Raw genomic sequence first — 20,858 nt, forward strand, 5'->3', positions numbered from 1 at the left:
AGATCAACTCCAACATCGAGGGCTTCAACTGCAGCTTCGGGGCCTTGCACGAGAGTGAGCTGTGTGGGTGGTCACATGACCCTTCGGCCCCGTCCAGGTGGTCCGTCTACTCTGGGAGCCCAAAGGTGGAAGATTTGCGACTGAACCACTACCACAATGCAGGTAAGTCAAACTAAAGGCAAGTGTACCCTCACTTGAAGGGCCGATACCTCCTGCTTTTCAATAACTTGTGGCCTAGTTTTACATTTGCAGTTCAGCAGCAGTCTGGTTCATGTCTTCCTGAACTGTCAGGCTTTGTCAGTAATTCAGTGTGGCTGCGTCAGTTCTCAGTGCTCAGACAAGTCCACTCCTTCCCAGCCTTCCATCACCTTACTAGCTGGTGACAAAATCAATTTACATTTCCTCCTCACAGGCTAATTTTAGATGACAGGCGATATTCAAAAACACGAGGAAATCTGCAGACGCTGGAAATCTTGAGCAACACACACAAAATGCTGGAGAAACTCAGCAAGTCAGGCAGCGTCTAAGGAGAGGAATAAACAGTTGACTTTTCTGGCTGAAACCCTTCAACAGGACTGGAAAGGTTGGGGGTGGGGGCAGGGAGCAGGAACAAGAAGGTGATGTGGGGAGGAAGTACCACTTGCTGGTGATAGGTGAAGCAAGGAGAGGGGATAGATTGGTGGGCATTGAGGGGGGGATGAAGTGAGAAACCAGGAGGTGATATGTGGGAAAGGAAAAGGGCTGAAGAAGCAGATACCTAATAGGAGAGGAGAGTGAACCATAGGAGCAGGAGAAGGAGGAGGGGCACCAGAGGGAGGTGATGGGCAGATGAGGAAAAGGGAAGGGGTAAGAGGGGAGCCAGAATGGGGAAAGGGGGTAAAAGAGATGGGGGAGGGAGAAATTACCAGAACTTAGAGAAATCCCTCCTCATGTCTTCATGAACTCATCAAAATATGTGTTGCCTATATTTACATTCTTCCATGGCCTTGTCCTTCTACTATTCTGCTCCATCCTCCAGCCCTACAATTTTCTGAGTCTTTTCGCGTCCATGATCTTTATCCAAGGGCCAAAGTGCAGTTAATCCTTTCATAAACCAGTTCATTTGCTCATCCTTGAGAACATTTACAAGCATGTTGCCGGGACTTGAGGGCCTGAGTTATAGGGGAACATTGAATAGGCTTTCCATTCCCCATTCTGGCTCCTCTCTTGCCCGTTCCCTTCTCCTCACCTGTCCATCACCTCCCTCTGGTGCCCCTCCTCCTTCTCCTGCTCCTATGGTTCACTCTCCTCTCCCATCAGATTCCTTCTTCTTCAGCCCTTTACCTTTCCTACCTATCACCTCCCAGCCTCTCACTTTGTCGTTCCCCTCCCCAACCTGGCTTCATCTATTTTCTTGCTTGTACCACTTCCTCTCCCCACACCTTCTTATTCTGATTTCCTGCCCCCTTCTTTCTAGTCCTGAGGAAGAGTCTTGGCCCAAAACATTGCCTGTCCACAGATGTTATGTGAGCCACTGATTTCCTCCAGCATTTAGTGCGTTGCTCAGAATAGAATTATGCGGGTAATAGACAGGGTGAGTGCACGCTGGCGTTTTCTCCACTGGTTGAGCAAGACTGAAGCTAGCAGTCATAAGTTTAGGGTGAAAGGTGGAATATTTAAGGGGAGTCTGAGGGGAAAATTCCTCCCTCAGAGGGTGGTGGGAGTGTGGAACAAGCTGCTGGTGGAAGAGGTAGATGTGGGTTCAATTGCAACATCTAAGAGGAGTTTGGATAGATACTGTGTATGGATGAGAGGAGGTGGAGGGATATGAACAGGGTGAAGGTGGATGGGACTAGGCAGAAGATCAAGTCAGCATGGTCTAGGTGGGCTGAAGGGCCTATTTCTGTACTGTAGTCCTCTAGCCCCTTAAAGCATAATGCAAATACAAAAATGTATTTGCATTACGGAGCCTTTCACACATCTCCCTCCTTTTTCCAGATAAATGGAGCTACCTGCACATCGAAACCTCCAGGTTGCTGGAGGGACAGCACGCCAGGCTGCTCAGTCCCATGGTACCGCCCATTAACAGCCACCGGTGCATGGTGTTCTGGTACCGGATGCGCGGTGCCGGTGTTGGTGTGCTACGGGTACTGCTAAGGAAGAGACCAGATGACCTGATGCTGTGGTCGCTGAGGGGAGATCAGGGTGACAAGTGGAAGGAAGGAAGGGTCATCCTGCCAGGATATAACAGTGACTATCAGGTAACTTGCTATCTAGGTAATGGGGGCAGAAATGGAACATTTGGCCTATCGAGTTTGCTCCACCATTCAATCATGGTTGATTTATTTTCCCTCTCAACCCTGTTCTCCTGCCTTATCCCCATAACCTTTGATGCCCTTAATAATCAAAAACCCATTGGCCCCTGCTTTGTATAGACCCAATGACCTGGCCTTGATGGCTGGTCTTTGGCAATAAATTCCACAGATTCACCGCCCTCTGGCTAAAGAAATTTCTCCTCATCCATAAAGAGTTGAGATAGACTGCCCCACTATTGGAAACATTCTCTCCACGCCCGCTCGAGCTAGGCTTTCCAATATTCGATGGGTTTCAGTGAAATCCCCCTTCGTTCTTCTAAACTCTTCTAAGCCAGAGCCATACGACACTCCTCATACATTGACACTTTCATTACCAGGATCATTCTCGCGAACCTCCTGAACCCTCTCCAATGGTAGCACATCTTTTGCTATATAAGGGGCCCGAAACTGCTCACAATACTCCAAATGCATTCTAACCGGTGCTTTATAAAGCCTCAGCATCACATCCTTCATGTCATCAAGCCCATTTGTAGTTTGATGAGGAAGTTCTTCATACTCTATCACCTTGCTTCCCTTCTCGTTCCAGGTCGTCATTGAAGGCATTGTAGGCAGAGGTGTCAGTGGAGAGATGGCTATTGATGACATTGCTATAGCATCGCATGTATCGCTCGATCACTGTATTCGTAAGTACCCGAGCCTCTTCATCAACAGCAACTTATCTAGGCCAGTAGGGAAGGGGTGAGCAAAGGAGATCAGAGAAAAGTCAGTAAGGTTTGTAAGATAATCCATCAAGGGCAGTGCTTTGGATCAGCTTCACAGATTTAATATCCTGGGTACGATCCTGATCTAGAATGCTGTTTGCATGGAGTTAGCATATCCTCCCTGTGACAATCTAGTTGCTCTGGTTTCCTCCTTTGCTCCAAAGATGGGCTGATCAGTCAGTTAACTGTAGATAGTGACAGAAAATGGATGGCTATGTAGGACGGAAGGGTTAACTTAATCTTAGAGTAGGTTATAAGGTTGGCTCATCATAATTGGCCAAAGGGGGCCGACCAATGCTGTAGTGTTCTACGTTCCACGTTCTAAATCGCCCCTTGTGATGGATGGGAATCTAGACTTGATGGGCTGAATGGCCTCCTTATAGCATAAGGAAAGCCCAATGCTATGACAGCCTGGGGCATTCCGGAGTTCAGAGTTCAATTCCTGAGCTGTTCGGTAAGGAGTATTTGTACGTTCTCCCCGTGGAATGTGCGGGTGGTCCGGTTTCCTCCCTCGGGTTAGTTGCAAATTGTCCCGCGAGTAGGTTCGGGTTAGTCGGGGGCTGCAGGCTCGCTGGGGCAGCCTGGCTTGGAGGGCCAGAAGGGCCCTTCTCTGCACTGTATCGATAAATAAATAAATACGAGCAAATCTCCTCACCAGTTCGTGACGATGGAGCGGTACGTCCCTATCTGGCTCCGCCACATTACCACCTCTCACCTTCACCCCCACTGCATGTCGTTACTGCCGTAACCAAGGAGATCTGGCTGGGGTCATTCCGCTCTGCTCTGTACTGGCACAGGATAAGGAGAGAGTGGTGCTCAGGGAGAGGAGGGCAGGGTCATGTTACACAGCTAGGGCGCAGAGAAATGTCATCGGCAAGACATTTGGGTGGTAATGGAAACTGTCTAGGGAATGACAAAGATAAACATTCACATAAAGTGATTTCCAACAGCTTTTTCAGAAACATGGCAACCTGCTTGTACTTGTCACGATCACATGGATAGCTATGAAGTTACGAGCTGATAGCCTGGCCTGAAATTATGTTAGCTGAGAGGTTAAAATTAGTGTGAGGCATTGCCAATAACTCCCCAAGTTTGAGGGCAGGCAGGGCTTTGCTTTTTTTTAAAAAAGAGAGACAGATTGGATTTCACTCTGTAGCCCACCTGCAGAATCAGCTGAAATATTCTTCTTGGCTTGTTGCAATTTGGTCACCATCACAAAGTCAGCACAAGGATGTAACGTACTGCATGGAAGCAGGCCGTCCGGCCCACTGAAAGCCTGCTACCCTTTTACACTAATCATACACTCATCCCATTTCCCTCCTTCCCCAACGCTCTTACCCATTGGCATTTGGGAGGGTATAGGAGCACCCATGTGGACACAGAGAGAAGATAGTGGCTGAGGCCAGGATTGCTCCCACTTCACCGGTGCTGTGCCTCCAGCCAGAGAATTGGTTGTGCAAGATCTCCGCACAATAGTGAACAAGGCAGACTGAAAGGACAAGCCTTCTGCCGTTCTCTGGGAAGGAATGGCTTTGTGGAGACGCTTCTGTGCAATCCATATAAACGTGTGCAAAAGAACTTGTCTCCTCTCCGTGTGATCAAACTCTTTGACATTTGGCCTCGCAGTTTTGTAGCAAAGTTCTGCTGGCTATCTAGAGGGTTAACACTGCTTAATTTTTATTCACAGAGCCCGTCAGTGCCTTTCCTGGGATCCACACGAGTGAAACACCAACAGGTGAGTGTGCTGTACCATTACTGAGGCTGCTAGTGACTAACAGGCAGAAAGCTATTTGGAGGTACTTAACTGTATGGAAATGCATGAGCGAATGTAAGGGGCATGTCTCCATTTCTGAAGGCCCTCAAAGGGCCTAGTTAGGCTTGCTACGATATTGAAAGAGCGAAAAGTAACCTGAAACTGTCAAAATAGGAGTGTTTTCCAATTAGTCTATGGGACAAACACTTGATGAATTTGTCTGAAATTTCCCCCCTCACTCCATTTTTACAGAGGAGTTAATTGATTTGTCTTAAAACAGGTTATCTCCCTCTGAAAAGTAGCCTAGAGGGGTGATTTGGCTAAGTATACCAAGTGTTTGTACACTTGTGGCACAGCATAGTTTCAGTCTTTTAGTCTCTAATTGATTGGCCTATCAGGGTAATTTGATCTCTTTTAAGAGTGCCTTCTGATTGCTGCTGTGATTGAGGATGTGCATTTTTTTAATGTCATTGACCACTTTGCGCAGTAACAAAAGAAGCAAAGCCATTGTGCATCATGGGGTCTTGCTAGGCCTCACTTCCTGCTGTGGTTGTGGAGGATTCTGGGAGATTCCCAGGCCCATCGCCATGGAAACCTGCCCAGCTGAAGGGTAGCCTTTTCGAATGCTCAGAAGAGCTGGGCAGCGCTCACCTGCGTCTGCTACCCCTGGCAGAGGTGGCCTACCACTTTCAAGTGTGAGGTGGCCGCCAACTAGTGAACACCACTCCTTCCATGCCTCCACTCTTACTTTTCCACCTTGGCAGGGACCCAGTGGATGGCGATGGCATACTCCATGATGCACCAGGCCCACTGAGCATGCTCTTGTCAATCATTGAGATTGGTTCCCAGCGCTATTTTGTGTCTCTCCACCAGGGGAACGCCCTGCGGGGAGTGAACCCACAGTGGAGTCCGTGTCAGCACAGCCCATGCCCAATTTCTGGTATTACATTATTGCGGGAGGAGGCGCTCTGATAGTGCTGCTCTGTGTCTCTCTGAGCATGGTGCTGTACCGCCAACGCTATGGATTTGCAGCCAAGAAGAGCCTTCACTCGGTAAACGTCCACTTCCCCAACGGCTATGTCACTGGTGTGGAGCCTGGGCTCACTATAAAAATGGGGAAGGAAGATGAGAGAACACACTGCTAGGAGTGCCCTTAAAACAAAACAAACCAAACCGAGAAAGGTTATTCATATCGCCAGCTCTACTTGCACTCTCCACTGCAATCACCATGGGAATGCCTGCTACTTCTTTCTCTCTCTACTCAACATCGCACCTGTGGATTATAAATAGAAAAAGAAAAAGAAAGTGACGATCTCAAATATCGTGTACCTTTCCCCTTTCTCCGGAGAGAATTGGTTGTGCAAGATCTCCGCACTGTAGTGTTCAAGGCAGACTGAAAGGACAAGCCTTCTGCAGTTCTCTGGGAAGGAATGGCTTTGTGAAGACTCTTCTTGCTGGTACCTTGTGTAATCTTGGGCAGAAAAGAATCGGCCATCATAATCTATGAAAAATATTTTCTAAGAAAGCAAGGAAGTGCATCACAATTCCCTATGAGGTCATTTCTGTTTAGGAACAGACTGAAATTTAATATAATGATGATGGAGCAAAGTGGTTACTTTTAATGCTGGGTAATTCTAGGCAATACATGATTTCATGATTGTTGATATTCATTCCCTCAAGCTGTCTTAATTTTTCTCAAGCCTTTATAAACTACCTCTTCCAACTTTCTAATATTAAGAGTTGAGAAAGATCTCTTATTAGTTATGATCCTTGGTTCCCATCACCGCCTCATCCAATACTATCCATAGCTGGACAAGAAGTCAGACACACTGATGTTAATCTGTGGGATTGACTTCATCTACACTCCAAAACAATTCATGATGATTTGACAGTGAGAGAGGGGTATGATGCAGATTGGGATACGGAAACTCGTTCTGCTAATCACTCAGATCATGGCTGATCGAAGCCCCGTATCCTTTAATATCTGTTGATGACAAAAATATGTTGAATGTAAACTTGGGCATCCAAGCACTTTCTAACAGGACATGGCTCTGATTATACTATCTTCCCTAGTAGGAATAATGTTCCTTGACTTATTCGGCTCCCCTCAACACCTTCATAACTTTGCCTCTGAAGCCTTTCATGTTCTAAGGAATTGGATACAATTGTCTATGTTTGAGAGGTTTTATGTTGAATCCAGGCTGGGCAAATGTGTTCATTGTAGGGGGCCCTTTCAGGTCGTCGAACACTTGTGATATCCCACCTTGCAATTTCATAAAGGGACGTAGCATGATTTGATTTCAGAGGGTCATACAACACAGAAACAGGCCCTTTCCCCCCGGTTCGTTGATGCCACCTATGATGCCTGTCTACACTTATCCCATATTTCTGAATGTGACGCATATCCATCCTATTCATAGACCTGTCCAAATGCTTACTAAACACTGTGATTGTACCTGCCCCTGGCAGCTCGCTCCATATACCCTCCAAGCCTCCATGTCAAAGGCTTACCCCTCAGGTCCCCTTTAAATATTTCCTCTCTCACCTTAAACCTACAGTATATCCTCTAATTGTAGACTGCCCTACCCTGGGGGGAACGACTGTAATGATCTGCCCCTTGTATGCCCCCGATAAAGTTATAAGACCATCCCTTCAGCCTCCTGCACTCTAGTGAGAACAATCCCAGCCGGTCTGTGAAAGACATTGTCATGTTTTGTTAAGAATTGTCGAGCCGTTATTAGAACAGACAACTAAAATGTTCTTTGTCTCTGGTGCTGTCCGTGTGGAGTTTGCATGTTCTCCTTGTGTCTTGAGTATTCTGATCACCTCCCCCACCCCCATGTCCTGAAGATCTGAAGATGTGTTGGGAGGTTACTGCCTGCTTTAACTTGTCGTGAGAGTGGGTGGGCGGTGTGAGAATCAAGTGGGGTGTTGAGAAACATAAGAGATTAGTTTACAGGAAAATGAGTGGGGTAGTGGGACTGATGGAAGAGCCAGGTTAGGCCCAATGGGTTGAATAGTACTTTGTTGTAGGTACTGTAAATAGAAATCTTGGAGCTCCTGGCTGGCAGATGTTGGATAAACTCCAGCGTCCTGCAGACTGAGCACCTTTAACAGGGCAAATAGAGTGAGTGAGTGAGTGAGTGAGTGAGTGAGTGAGTGAGTGAGTGAGTGAGTGAGTGTGTGTGTGTGTGTGTGTGTGTGTGTGTTTTTGTGTGTGTAATTCACATTTAATTGTTGTGAATTTGCAAAAACAAACTTTGCATTTGAGAACAGATCCATCTTGCGCACCATGGTTTGAAAATTGTGTCTTTGTAAGGCGTCATCAGGCAGACTTGTGAAACCTTGACAAGACAAATAAACGCATGTGCCTGATCTACCGCAGCATTCTCCAAACAGAAAGGACGACAGTTTCCCGAGCAAAACACACAGAATGCTGGAGGATCTCGGCAGGTCAGGCAGCATCTGTGCAGAGGAGTAAACAGTCGATGCTTTGGGCCGAGACCCTTCAACAGTATTTAAGACAGTTACCATGTCGTATAATACCATCCAATTAAAACTCCCAGTTCCAAATGTAGGAAAATAAAAGTGATTGTGTGGCCCTTGGAGCAACACAGAACAGAAACAGGTCCTTTGGCCAATCTCGTCCATGCTGACCAGACTCTAAACTACATCAACCTGATTACATACTTCCTATCCAAATACCTGTAAAATTGTCTTTGTATTTGCTCCTGACACCAGCTCGTCTGGCAGCTCAGCCCCGGTAACAGCTCTCGTGTCTGAGAAACCTTCCTCTCCGTTCCCCGTGTAGATCATTTCCCTCTCATCCTAAAACTATGCTTTTTAGTTTTAGACTTCCACCTGGGAAAAAGTTCTGTACTCTATACTCTATCCAAGCCCCTCATAACTTTATAAACGAGAAGGTCACCTCCAGTGCAATTAAAACACCTAGATAGATCCCTTTGAACTTCACTTTATTGTTTTCTCCATTTAGAAACATAGAAAACCTACAGCACAATGCAGGCCCTTCGGCCCACAAAGTTGTGCCAAACATGTCCTTACCTTAGAAATTACCTAGTGTTACCCATAGCCCTCTGTTTTTCGAAGCTCCATGTACCTATCCAGGAGTCTCTTAAAAGACCCTATCACATCCGCCTTCACCACCGTTGCCTGCAGCCGATTTCACGTACTGACCACTCCCTGAGTAAAAAAAAACTTACCCCTGACATCTCCTCTGTACCTGCTTCCGAGCACCTTAAAACTATACCCTCTCGTGTTAGCCATTTCAGCTCTGACTAACCACATGATCAATGCCTCTCATCATCTTATACACCTCTGTCAGGTCACCCCTCATCTTCTGTCGCTCCAAGGAGAAAAGGCCGAGTTCACTCAACCTATTCTCATAAGGCATGCTCCCCAATCCAGGCAACAACCTGTAAACCTCCTCTGCACCCTTTCTATGGTTTCCACATCCTTCCTGTAGTGAGGCGACCAGAACTGAGCACAGTACTCAAAGTGGGGTCTGACCAGTGTGCAACATTACCCCTCAGCTCTTAAACTCAATCTCACAATTGATAAAGGCCAATGTACTGTATGCCTCCTTTCCATTTATAGAATAATCTACAATTTGATCCCTCTTACTGATGAGCATGACCTCACACTTCCACATATTCAACTCCACTTACCATATATTGGTCCAGTCGTTTGGACAAGTAGGTTTCCCCATTCAAAACCAAAAAGGCCTCTTCCCTCATGGGGTATGCTTACCCTCTCACTGGATATCCTTGCCAAAAATGTGATGTCCCACTGCCCCTCTGAAAGTTCAGACATCATTTTGTGCATCTGTGTGAAGCAGAAAGGACTGAAGATCTTAGTCTCTAAGTCATACAGCCCTTCAGCCCTCGATGTTGTGCAGATCTACTCTAAGAGCAATTTAACCCTTCCCTCCTACATCCATGTTCCTGTCTCAGAGTCCTTTAAATGCCCCTAATATGCATTTGCTACTACCCTGGCAGGGCATACCAAGCCTGCGCCACTCTGTGTACAAAATTTATCTCTGACATCCTCTCCATACTCTCCTCCAATCACCTTAAAATCATACCCCCCCCACCCCGTATTAACCATTTCTGCGCTGGGAAACGGTCTCTGGCTGTTCACTTACTCTATGTCTCTGATCATCTCGTACACCTCTATCACGTCGCCTCTTGTCCTCCTTTGCTCATGCACCCATTGATGCTAATCCCACTGCATTCCATCCACGGTCCCGTCAACACCCCCCAGGTGCCAGCACTCACCTTCACAGCCAGTTATCCCACCTCCCAGCAGGAGGGAAATGGAGCTCCCAAAGAACGGGGAGTACATGGAACAGATAGCACCCGAGGTCAGGATTCAGCCCCGGTCTTGAGCTGGGAGAGGGCCAGGGTCTTACAGCTCCAATTTGGATTCCAATCCTACACCACCAACAAAGCAGATTAACACAAAACCAAGTCAGTGTCTCTTTCAAGTATTCTGTGAACTATTCTTTTTTGCCTATTTCCTGTCAGGAATAGCACCTTCCCCAGGGGTGGTTAGTGAATCGGTATTAGATGCTGCCTTCTTGTGTTAATAAGCAAGCAACTCGCACTTGACAGGGAAAAATGTGAGAGCTTCACAGGGGTATTATCGAAGAAACCTTGATGGCCGGATACTCCGACAGTTTGACAAAAAGCTTGGTCAAAGAGGTGTGTGAGATTCGGGGAGAAAATTCCCTGAAAACCACACAGCTGCTAGGCAAAGGCAACTGGAGATTTGCAGCAAGCTGGAGTCTGACAGGCAGAGGAAAGATATTTATTTAACTCCTTGGCATCATGAACAATAGGACAGATAAGGTCAGCAGATGGATTTGTCATCCATGAGAGGCTGGTTGAATCAAGCCCAGGCTGGTGAATCAGGGGCTGCTCTCTGTGGAGACCACTAGCCACTCACCCGCACCCCCCCCCCCCCCCGCCCACACACACACACACACTCTTACTTTGACAGGGAATGAGTTAAGCCATTTTCCGTAGGTAAATCAGCAAACTGACATTCTCCCTGCCAAGCCACCGGTGCAGGAACTGTGATGTATTTGGAGTGGAGGGAGGGTGATTGATACTAGTACAGAGCTCTAGTTACACCTACTCTGAGGATCAGGGGTTCAGTTCTGGGTTGGGATTGGGGCATAATGGCTTTAGAGAGATTGTAGCAAATAATTATCAGCCTGATGCCAGAACAAGGGTTACATTTCAAGGGCAGATCACTGATTGTGTTAGCTGACCCAGGGGTAGGGAGCTGCCATCAACACGGGAATTCTCTTGCTGAGTTCCTCCAGCATTTTGCATGGGTTGCTTCAGTCAGCATCTATGGACATGAACAAACAGTTGACATTTCAGGCCGAGACCTCTCTTCAGGTCTGGAAAGGAAGGGGCAGAGATGCCAGAATGAAAAGGTTGGGGGGAAAAGTAAGGGCTGGAGAAAAGAGTGAACCATCAGAGAAAGAGAAGAAGGAGGGCACTAGGGGATGATGATTGTCAGGTGAGGTGAACGAAGAAGAGCTAAAAGGCCAGAGTGGAGAATAGAGGAGGGAAATGGGGGAGGGGAATTAGCAGAAGGAGAAATCAATGTTCATACCATCAGGTTGGAGGCTACCTAGATGGAATGAGATGTTGCTCCTCCAGTGGCTTCATCATGGCAAAAAGAGGAGGCCACAGACAACATGTTAGAACGGGAAGTGTTTGACCGCTGGGAAATTCTGCTTTTGGTGGATGGAGTGGAGGTGCTTGACAGGCACACAGTCATGTATGTGAATAAAGACACACACACACACACCAATTGCAGACATACATTTACGGGTACATACACGCACAAAGAAACACTGACACACAGACTCTGATGCACCCCTATATCGACAAACACAAACATACAATCTATGTCACAGATGTACGATTGACATTCACAAATGTAGGCCTCCGTCAGTCTCGACAGACCATGGATTCACATATAGACACATGCCGACACACCATTACTATACACTGATGTGTGTGTGTGCATGTGTTTGTGTGTCCGCGCACGCACACACACGCACAGTTCACTTTGTATCGTTCTTTTCTGCACTTGCTAAGAGCACCCATTCAGAGCCTTGGCAATACAGCCCCCCCCCCCCCCCCCCCGAACCTCTTGTCACCAGATGATGATGTCATTTTGATTGCCAGTTTTGACAAGAACTAAATGTCAACATGAAGTCGGTCTTTGGAAAGATTTGATTGAAATGGGATTTTGCCAGCGATTAACTAGAAGAGGAGTTTGCTCTGTGCTAATGGTAATCATATACTCCAAGGGAGAGGAAAATGCAAAGAATTACATCTGCTGGTTTGGGTGTAATTTGAGTCTGCAGCGAGCAGCGTGACATTGCCTTCCATTGACAAAAGGCCGTTAATGATTCAGCATGGCAATCAATCACTGCTCACAGTAAGTGCATGATCTCTTACTATCAAATATGCTTTCTAAAGCAGTCTTAATCCAAATGTCACAGTAATTCATATTCTCTGCACTTTAACATCATGTTTAACTTATGATTGCCACATAATCACCAGCACTAGATAAGGGAGATATTTCTGCAAATTTCATCTTACCCACCTGACAGTGGTTGTGTGCTTTACTAAGTCAGGAGTTACTGGGGTTGGTCCTTGCCCTGTGAGGCTTCAGGATGAACCGTAGGTGTCCTGGGGAAGCAGAGGGGATTCAGGGCTGTGATGCATCTTGAGTGGAAGATTAGCCATCTTACCAGCAAATTTTGATGGAGCTCTTCCTAAATAGCAGGGTTTAGATGGATATAGGCCAAATACAAGCAAATGGGGCTAGCTGAGATAGGCCTCTTGATTGGCATGGACAAGTTGGGCATTACTGTGAGTCTTTGTCCTGAACAACCTACAACCCTCAACTGACATCGCTGAACTGGGGGTGAGCTTAGTTTTGTGGCATCCTGCTATGCACTGAGGCCATAAATTTTGATCACGACAATATTTTAAGTAGTTTTAATTGATTTCAAAGTGATTTGGAATGAGAGAATTGAAATACAAGTTCATGTCCCTTTTACTCTTTGTTAAAGCCATGTATCTGGAAATGGGACTTGTGGTATGTAGGCATGTTGAATTGGTGGAGTGCATAGCAACTCAGGAGCCCTAAAAGTAACGGTGAACTTTGGGCATCCTTGCTTTCAGAGAATATTACTGTGGTTTATTTTCCTTTTAAAAAATGTGTAACCTGATCTGTGTTTTAACAGATGCTGCTGCTTCTGAGAGGGGCATCTGCTGTGTGTTCATGCACTGGCCCATGGAGTTGCATGGTACATTAGGTCTCCTGGGAGTTAAACAGTCACTCAAAGTATAGCATCCCCAGGCAAGGCTGAGTTCACAAAGTCAGAGTTCTGCCCCCCCACCCCCAATATGACATCACAGTGACACTGCAGCAGTACTGTGATATCATAATGCGTGGTGCTGTGTCGTAATGTTTTTGTGGCATTACAGATGGACATGGGCCTGTGTATTATGAGAGTACACTGGAGGAATGGTGGGCTCTTATCTGGACCAGCTTCATACAATATTCCCACTCTAGCCAGGAGAACCCAGACTCCACTTCTTAATTGTGCCCCTTTGACCCTTTCACACACAGAACATGCCAGGGGGCAAAAGAAAATGTAATCTTCCACCTAGTTTTTCTCTTTCATTTCTGATTGCTGGTTGTTGACAATGACAACTGTCATTTACAAATGGGAGCAATTTGTCTCCGATTAATTTACAATGCCAAAGAGATCCAGAGTAGGGGAAAACTTTTAGGGATCAATAGTTTCAGGGAATGGAATAGTATTGGATGTGCTGTTATTGTCCAAGTCCTGAGAAACAGAATGATAAAGGTCAAAGGAACATGGTAGCTTTCTATGCCTCTCTGAAAGTCACCTGCTCACCTCAAAGCCTGTTGGTCTCATCATGTCTCACATAATGTCTCTGGGAGCAAGTTTATCTAATGTGTATTTGAATGGATAAATACCAGCTCCACCCTTGTCTCTCTATGAAGCCTGGATCAGCAGTTCAGTAACAATGGTATATGCGAGTTGTGTTAAATTCATGGCAATAGGTTGACACTCAACACTTTGCCAAGTATCCAGGGAAACAGACTACTCACACCAGCTTCCGACTGTTTTTTACTCCCAAAACTGTACTTTATTCATCAAATTTTCAATGGAGGACATTCACTTTAACTGAGCAGGTTTATTGTTATTTGCACAAATACAGTACATGCATGCACAGGTGCAATGAAAAACTTACTTGTAGCAGCACCACAGGCATGTAGCACTTGATGCAAAACATACACAAGAAAATAAAACACAAATTGAACATAATTTTAAAAATTATACAAGAAAGAATATAATTGGAAGGAGAAGTCCTCTGCGGACAGAGAAGTTGTACTGAGTTAGTGACTAGGGTTGTGCAGGTCAGTGCATGAGCCAATGGTACGAATCTGTCGATGGACGTTGCCTTCTTGAGATGGCATTCCGTCTGCTTGTGAGATTTACATTACATCAGCACGATAGTGAGCTTTCTTTCACACAAGTCCAAAGGGTTTTTATATGGGCTCAACATTCAGTGCACAGTGGCAGGAATGTCTTGTGCAGCAGCCTTCCTTCACAGAGTTTTTAAGAGGATTCAGTGTATCACTCAGCATATAGTCCTAGACTTTGGAATGTGACAGTCAGCCATATTGGACAGTGTTTGGTTGTCTGCTTCGAATTACCCCAATAAGGCGAAACACTCTGGATAGCCCTCTCCGTTCAGGTGCATGGATCCCTTTCATATACAAAGAAAAGCTCCCATCTCTAATCCAGCAAGTGTTTTCAATTATTTGATACTTTCTGAATGAGCAAAGCAGTTTTATGGTGACAAATTACTTCAAATTTGGTGCAGCCTTTCCAAAGAGAATCGACTATTTGATAAACAACCCCTGTAAAAATCACTTTTATTGTATTCCATTGGGATGCAGAGTGTCCAGACTAAATGCTGTAGGCCTAATCCTGCTCTTATGTCTTTCGGTTGTTATATCTGCTGCAGAAAGACGAGTTACAGGACTGGGCAGGTTACTTGGAGCATCTGGGCTGAGACAGGCTGAATGTTTCCGGTTCTCTTCTCAGGTCTATCTTCACAAGGCTTTCCTCCAAAAGCATGTTCCACCTGTGGGAGTCAGGTTTGACACATTTCTACAGTCACTGTGGCCTTGGGAAATCCTGAAATTTATAATTGGCTCATATGGACATGACATGACAAAAGTACAGTCAATAGAGTTACTGCCTCAGAGCAGCAGGGACATGGGGTCAATCCCAAGCTCCAGTGCTCTCTATATGTTGATCACGTGGGTTTCAGCTATGTCCTCCAGTTTCTTCCAACGTCTCAGAGGTGAGCAGGTCAGTAGGGTCATTGGCCCCTGTATGTTGACCCCAGTGTGTAGATGAGTGGATGAATCTGAAAGGCGTTATTAGGAACGTAAGGAGACTAGGTTACAGGGAAAATTGTTCTGTGAGCTGGCATAGACTCAATGGGCCAAATAGCCACCTATGTCATAATATGAAGACATGTTGCAATTTTAAAAAGTCAGTGACCATTTCACTGTAGTGTCCCAGGGAACGCCTTAATGCTCTTCAGAGCTTTTTCTGGACATGCTTCTCCTTAGTGAATAATGTCAGTGAGACCATGGACTGGTGCAAATAATCCCTGATGGACACAGATCACAAGGTCCTTTTCAGTGGCACATCCACACCATTGATGGTCAGCAGGAGAGGTTCAGGAGATAAGAGATGCTGAGTATGAGGGGTGTGGGGAAACACATGGATGCCAAACAGTAGCTTTCTGCCCAGGTGTCCCTAACCTTGTGCCTTACATATTCCCCTGGATGAGTGCGGAGGTAGGGGGAGGGCAGGCTTGCTGCATGAGGCCAGTGATGTGGGTGGAAGATGGAAAGTAACAGTTTGCATTTACCTGGTGCCTTCCAGGATCTTAGGATGTCCCAACTGCTTTGGAAAGTACAACTAACTCCTACACTTTGGGCCACTGCAGACATCAGGTTCCCTGCTTTTTGGTGATGTTGGCTTGGCCAAGGAATATTGTTTGAGGAACAGGCTGCTCTTCTTCATGTTGCCCTAGTCTATCTTGCCAAGAGAGAAATAAAGTGACTACTGAGTGTATGTTTGTGGTCTTCTGCCCATCTGCTTCAAGTTTCGATGTGTTGTGCATTTAGAGATGCTCTTCTGCACACCAGTGTTGTAACAGATGGGTATTTGAGTTACTGTTATCTTCCTGTCAGCTTGAATCAATCTGGCCATTCTCCTCTGAACTCTTATTAACAAGGTGTTTTTGCCCACAAAACTGCCACTCACTGGATGGTTTTTGTACCATTCTCTATAAACTTCAGAGACTTGTGTGTGAAAATCCCCAGTGATCAGCAGTTTCTAAGATACTCAATCATCCACCTGGCATCAATAATCATTCGCCGGTCATCACTTAGATCACATTTACTCCCCATTGTGGTGTTTGATCTGAACACTTGACCATGTCTGCATGCTTTTATGCATTGAGTTGCTGCCATATGGTTGGCTGATTAGATATTTGCATTAACGAGCAGGTGCACAGACGTACTTAATAAAGTGGCCACTGAGTGTACATTTATTTGCTCAGTAGACTGGACATTGCTGGAAGAGGCAACATTTATTGTCCTTGTTTAATTGTGCCTGAAATCAGGACGCAGATAAGAATCTCCCACGTTGGTAGGTCTGAAGGAAGGAGACAGATTCCTTTCCTCATTAGTGAACTGTGTGGGTTTTGTAACAATCCAGTAATCTCACAGTCAGCATTCTGGAGATACACTTTAATCCTGGATTGGTTTAACTGTAACACTCACTTTGCCTAGCAGCTCAATATAGGGGGTGATAACCCCCAGCCCGGCCAAACTTAAGAAATCTCGTTTGGGCGGATGCTGCGCAATGTGTCCCCTGTTACAAATCAGTACCCCGAAATAACAAACCGTACACAATATGCAATTAAACGATTAAGCTTTATAACTCTTACTTTGACTATATGGTTAGTAGAGAAACAAAATTTTAAAAAGGGCCCAAATCTTATTAAACAATCTGTGCACAAAGTTGGAGCTCACTCATAGGCCAATCGGTTCCAATCGACCTCCTCCGATCGTCACTGCCCCACGGACCTCGCTCTGAGTCCACCCCATCCAGCAGTCTACCAATTCTCTCTCCCTCTCCCCCTCTCCCTCTCTCGCAAAAGCCCATGAAATCAACTACTTCCAGGTTCACAAAACAGGGCGATAAAATCCTGATTGGCGAACATGCATCCACAGTTCTGTTATCTCCAGCTATACCCAAACATTGCTGCTACAGGGAAACCGTTACTTCAGCAGTGAACATTACAGAAAAACCTATTACATTAGCAGTGAAACCTTACAGCATGTTACATAATTATTTTGTGTCCACAGGGCCACCAGGTGCGATCTGAATTCGCCTCTGGATAATGGACCCTGAACTCCAGCTGCTGGTCCAGTAACTTAACCACAATGCCATCATTTAAAGGACAGCACCACTGATGCTCCGCAACTGAACCTGTTCCAGATCCCAGCATGAGCACACTTTACCCTGCTGGCATATACCATGCCAACCTGGCCAGGACTGAGAATCAATTGGCAAATGCCTGTTATGTACAGCTGAGGTGGAACTAGATAGGTGAAAGTATGCAGCGAGATTTTATTTTTTAACAGCATGTTTTATGCCAGAATGGTAGAGCAGAGTTAATTAAAGCTTTAGATTCAAATGTCAGACTGCAGCGTTCGATCTGCAAGCGGCCTACATTGGGATGGAGGAAGAGAGCTGATTAAAGCACCACAGGAGAGCTGACATGCTCATTAATTCTGTGACCCCTAATTCCAACATAAGAGCTGCTCGATCATTTACAGTTGCCTGGAATTTACTCTTGACATTCCCTACGGATGATGTTTAACGCATTTATGCAGCATCCCTCTTTTTTTAGCTTGGCTTTTAAGCCTTTTTTTTAGTTTTCTACTTAAAGGAGCAGATGGAAGAATGCTTAAGAATGTGAAAATCACTTTGTCAAAACAGCAAATTTTAGACTCTTAACCTTACACTCAATTTTCACCCTGAAATGACTGTTCCCTCAAGACCAGGAGGGTGACATAACAAGAGCTGATTGCAGTGACCAGTCTTATTATCCTTCAAGTCCAGAGATTAAGGGGTTTTTAAGTCAGTGAAAGGAGTTGATTTGGTAAAACAGAAACTATTTCCTCTGGGGTAGCAGGTCAGAACCAAAGACACAGCCTCAAAATCTGAGCGAGACCATGCAAAGATGACATGATGAATCTCAGCTTACATTAGCCGAGGTGAATGGATAGCTGCCCCTATCGTATGAAGGCACAGTGGTCTAGCAGGTAGAACCACTGCCTCAGAACACCAGAGACGGAAGGTTCAATCCTGATCTTGGGCACTGTCTACGCCGTGCTTGCGTGTCCTCCCACTGCTCTGGTTCCCTAAATTGTTCACATTGGTAGGTTAATTGGCTGCTATGAATTGCTCTTGGTGGGTGAGTGGCTTGTAGGATCAGGGGAACTTGACAGGAATGTTGGGAGAATTAACAATGGAGTTAATGTGGGATTGGTGGTAAATAACTGTCTGATGATCAGCATCAACATAGTGGGCCAAAGGTCCTGTTTCTATGTCGTATCTCTCTGTGTCTATGAAGATGCTGGGGCTGGCATCAGTTGAAACTTCACAAGAGAGATTGGTAGATATCTTGTTCAATGAGGACAGATGGAGATCAGTCATACCCAGCTATGTGGTAGAACGGGCTTTAAGGGCTAACCATCCTGTTCCTGTTCCGTCATGTTGTTTTGGATCATTCCTGGCAACCGTTAGTGGGCCGTACTCTCTGAGAATGTAATGCTGTGTGCCACGAGTCCTGTTGTTTGGTTGCAGATTGTAGTGCAAAATATTTTTCATGATAGTTGCATCCCATGGAAATTGGTAAGTCAATTGAAAGCTTTTCTTTTTAAGAAACAGTTTTTGTTTTGGTGACATTTAAAGATTTAAAACCTTCTAGCCTGTTATTTAACTAGAGATTTCCCTCTGCTCAATTGTTGTCTGATGTGCAAAGAGTTTACAAATGGGACTTTCACTGAACATGTCAATTACCCGGTCAGGTACTCTGGATCCCCCTTGGCTAGTTACCCCTGGTTAATAGTCTTGCTCCTTTCCCTTAGCACACCGTCCTGTCCCCTGGTGATCGCCTTGCAAATAATGGGGAGTGGGTGGGAAACGTGGGGGGTAGGGAATGTTACCTCCTTGCAGCTCCTCTGGGAGGATTGCTCGCTACTACTGAAGGTGTAAGGGTGCTCAAGTTGCTTCCCACCCACCCACAGGATGACACAAGGGCCGTAAGTTAAAGAAAAGCTCGTAGTTCCACTAGGTTTTGGGAGACTCTCTGGTGCTGATGCTAGACCCAGCAGCCAGTTTGTACAAAGCAGCCTCTTTCCAAGGGCAGTATGATGATGGGCTGCAGTGGCTTGTCAGTCTGCTCTTTAAGGTAGCACCATGGAATCGTTCACACCACAAGAAATGAGGAAGTCTCGTCTCTCCTCAGAGGTAGCACCTCCGCCAACATGATGCCCCCTCAGTACATCAGGAGTGGAGCTTGCTCCAATACCCCTCCCCAATGGCTGGGCTTGAAGCGAGGGGGTGCAATTTTCAGAAGATGCTTTAAGAAAGCACTGTCCAGTGTAAGGGGGAAGCTGAGAGTGGGAGAGCCTTATATAAACTGGGATGCACTGTGACTCTTTTAAACATTTTTCTTGGTTGTTTGGGATTTCACTCCCGGTCAGTCAGCATGCCGACTCCTCCCCTATACTGCATCTGTCTTGCCCTCCCACTTTGCCTGTGTCCTTTTTCGGTACCCTGAGCTCCCGCCATTTGACTGTTCCGTGCTTTTGAATGTGAATGTTGCAGTGGGGTGGTGTGTACAGTGCCTGTGCCTCATGACGTACTCACTCAGTGGGCGGGGATGCTCTCGTTTCTTTGCGTTTGTTTGAATGTAAGTTGGCTGCCCTGGAGATGTACTCTGTGGAATGGAATAAAGATGCTATTTTTATACAAACAATATGCCGTCTAAGATCTCTTTAAAGTTATGGGCTGGGAATACTCAACCTTGTACTCATTCCATCCACCTACAGTAAGGATCACCAACCTGAGGTCCATGGACCCCTTGCTTAATGTTATTGGTCCATGGCATGAGAAAGGTTGGGAACCCCTGATCTATGGATTTCCATATGATGCATTGCTCCAAAGTCTTAGCTCAACCACGGAATTTCCCATATTTATACGTCCAATGTATAATACTGGTGTTGCCCGCTTTACGAATGTTTGCTTTACGCCATTTCGCTTTTACAAAAGACCTACATTAATAACCTGTTTTCACATTGCAAAGAGGATTTTCGCTTTTACGAAAATTTTTCCCATATAACTTAACGGTTCTTCACTTTACGCCATTTTGGCTTAAGAAAAGTTTCATAGGAATGCTCTACCTTTGTAAAGGGGAGGGGGGGAACACCTGTATCCTTTTTGCTAAATCTCACTAAATCCCAATGCAGGTACCATTCCCACAGAAGTCCTGACTTCAGTCTAGGGTATCTGTGACCAAGCACTTTTTAAATCAAACATGATTTCTTGGTGGCCAGTCATTTCAATTCTACTTCCCATTTGCATTCTAACATAGCACAGTCCACGGCTTTCTCCACTGCAATGGTGGGGCTACTCTCAGGCTGGAGGAGCAGCTCCTCATATTCTGTCTGGGTAGCCTCCAACCTGACGACATGAACATTAATTTCTCTAACTTACGGATTTGTCTCCACCCTCCCTTACATTCCCCTTTCTGGCTCCCCTCATTCTCCTTCTCTTCTCAGATGCCCATCACCTCCCTC

General features: G+C 45.8%; 1 protein-coding gene across 4 annotated transcripts in view; it reads left to right on the top strand.

The window, feature by feature from the left end:
* Positions 1-20,858, top strand: part of LOC132392844 (neuropilin-2-like) — a 109,424-nt gene that overhangs the window by 81,347 nt on the left and 7,219 nt on the right. For 2 of the 4 annotated variants that reach the window (XM_059967327.1, XM_059967330.1), the window contains 4 exons: positions 1-162; positions 1,978-2,240; positions 2,881-2,977; positions 4,743-4,790. In XM_059967327.1, coding sequence (XP_059823310.1) covers positions 1-162; positions 1,978-2,240; positions 2,881-2,977; positions 4,743-4,790 — 570 coding nt within the window. Of the gene's footprint in view, positions 163-1,977; positions 2,241-2,880; positions 2,978-4,742; positions 4,791-5,681; positions 20,039-20,858 lie in introns of those variants that run through there. The other 2 variants (XM_059967328.1, XM_059967329.1) reach the window with 2 other exon arrangements.

This window comes from Hypanus sabinus, chromosome 4 (assembly GCF_030144855.1).
Source record: "Hypanus sabinus isolate sHypSab1 chromosome 4, sHypSab1.hap1, whole genome shotgun sequence".
Taxonomy (NCBI): domain Eukaryota; kingdom Metazoa; phylum Chordata; class Chondrichthyes; order Myliobatiformes; family Dasyatidae; genus Hypanus; species Hypanus sabinus.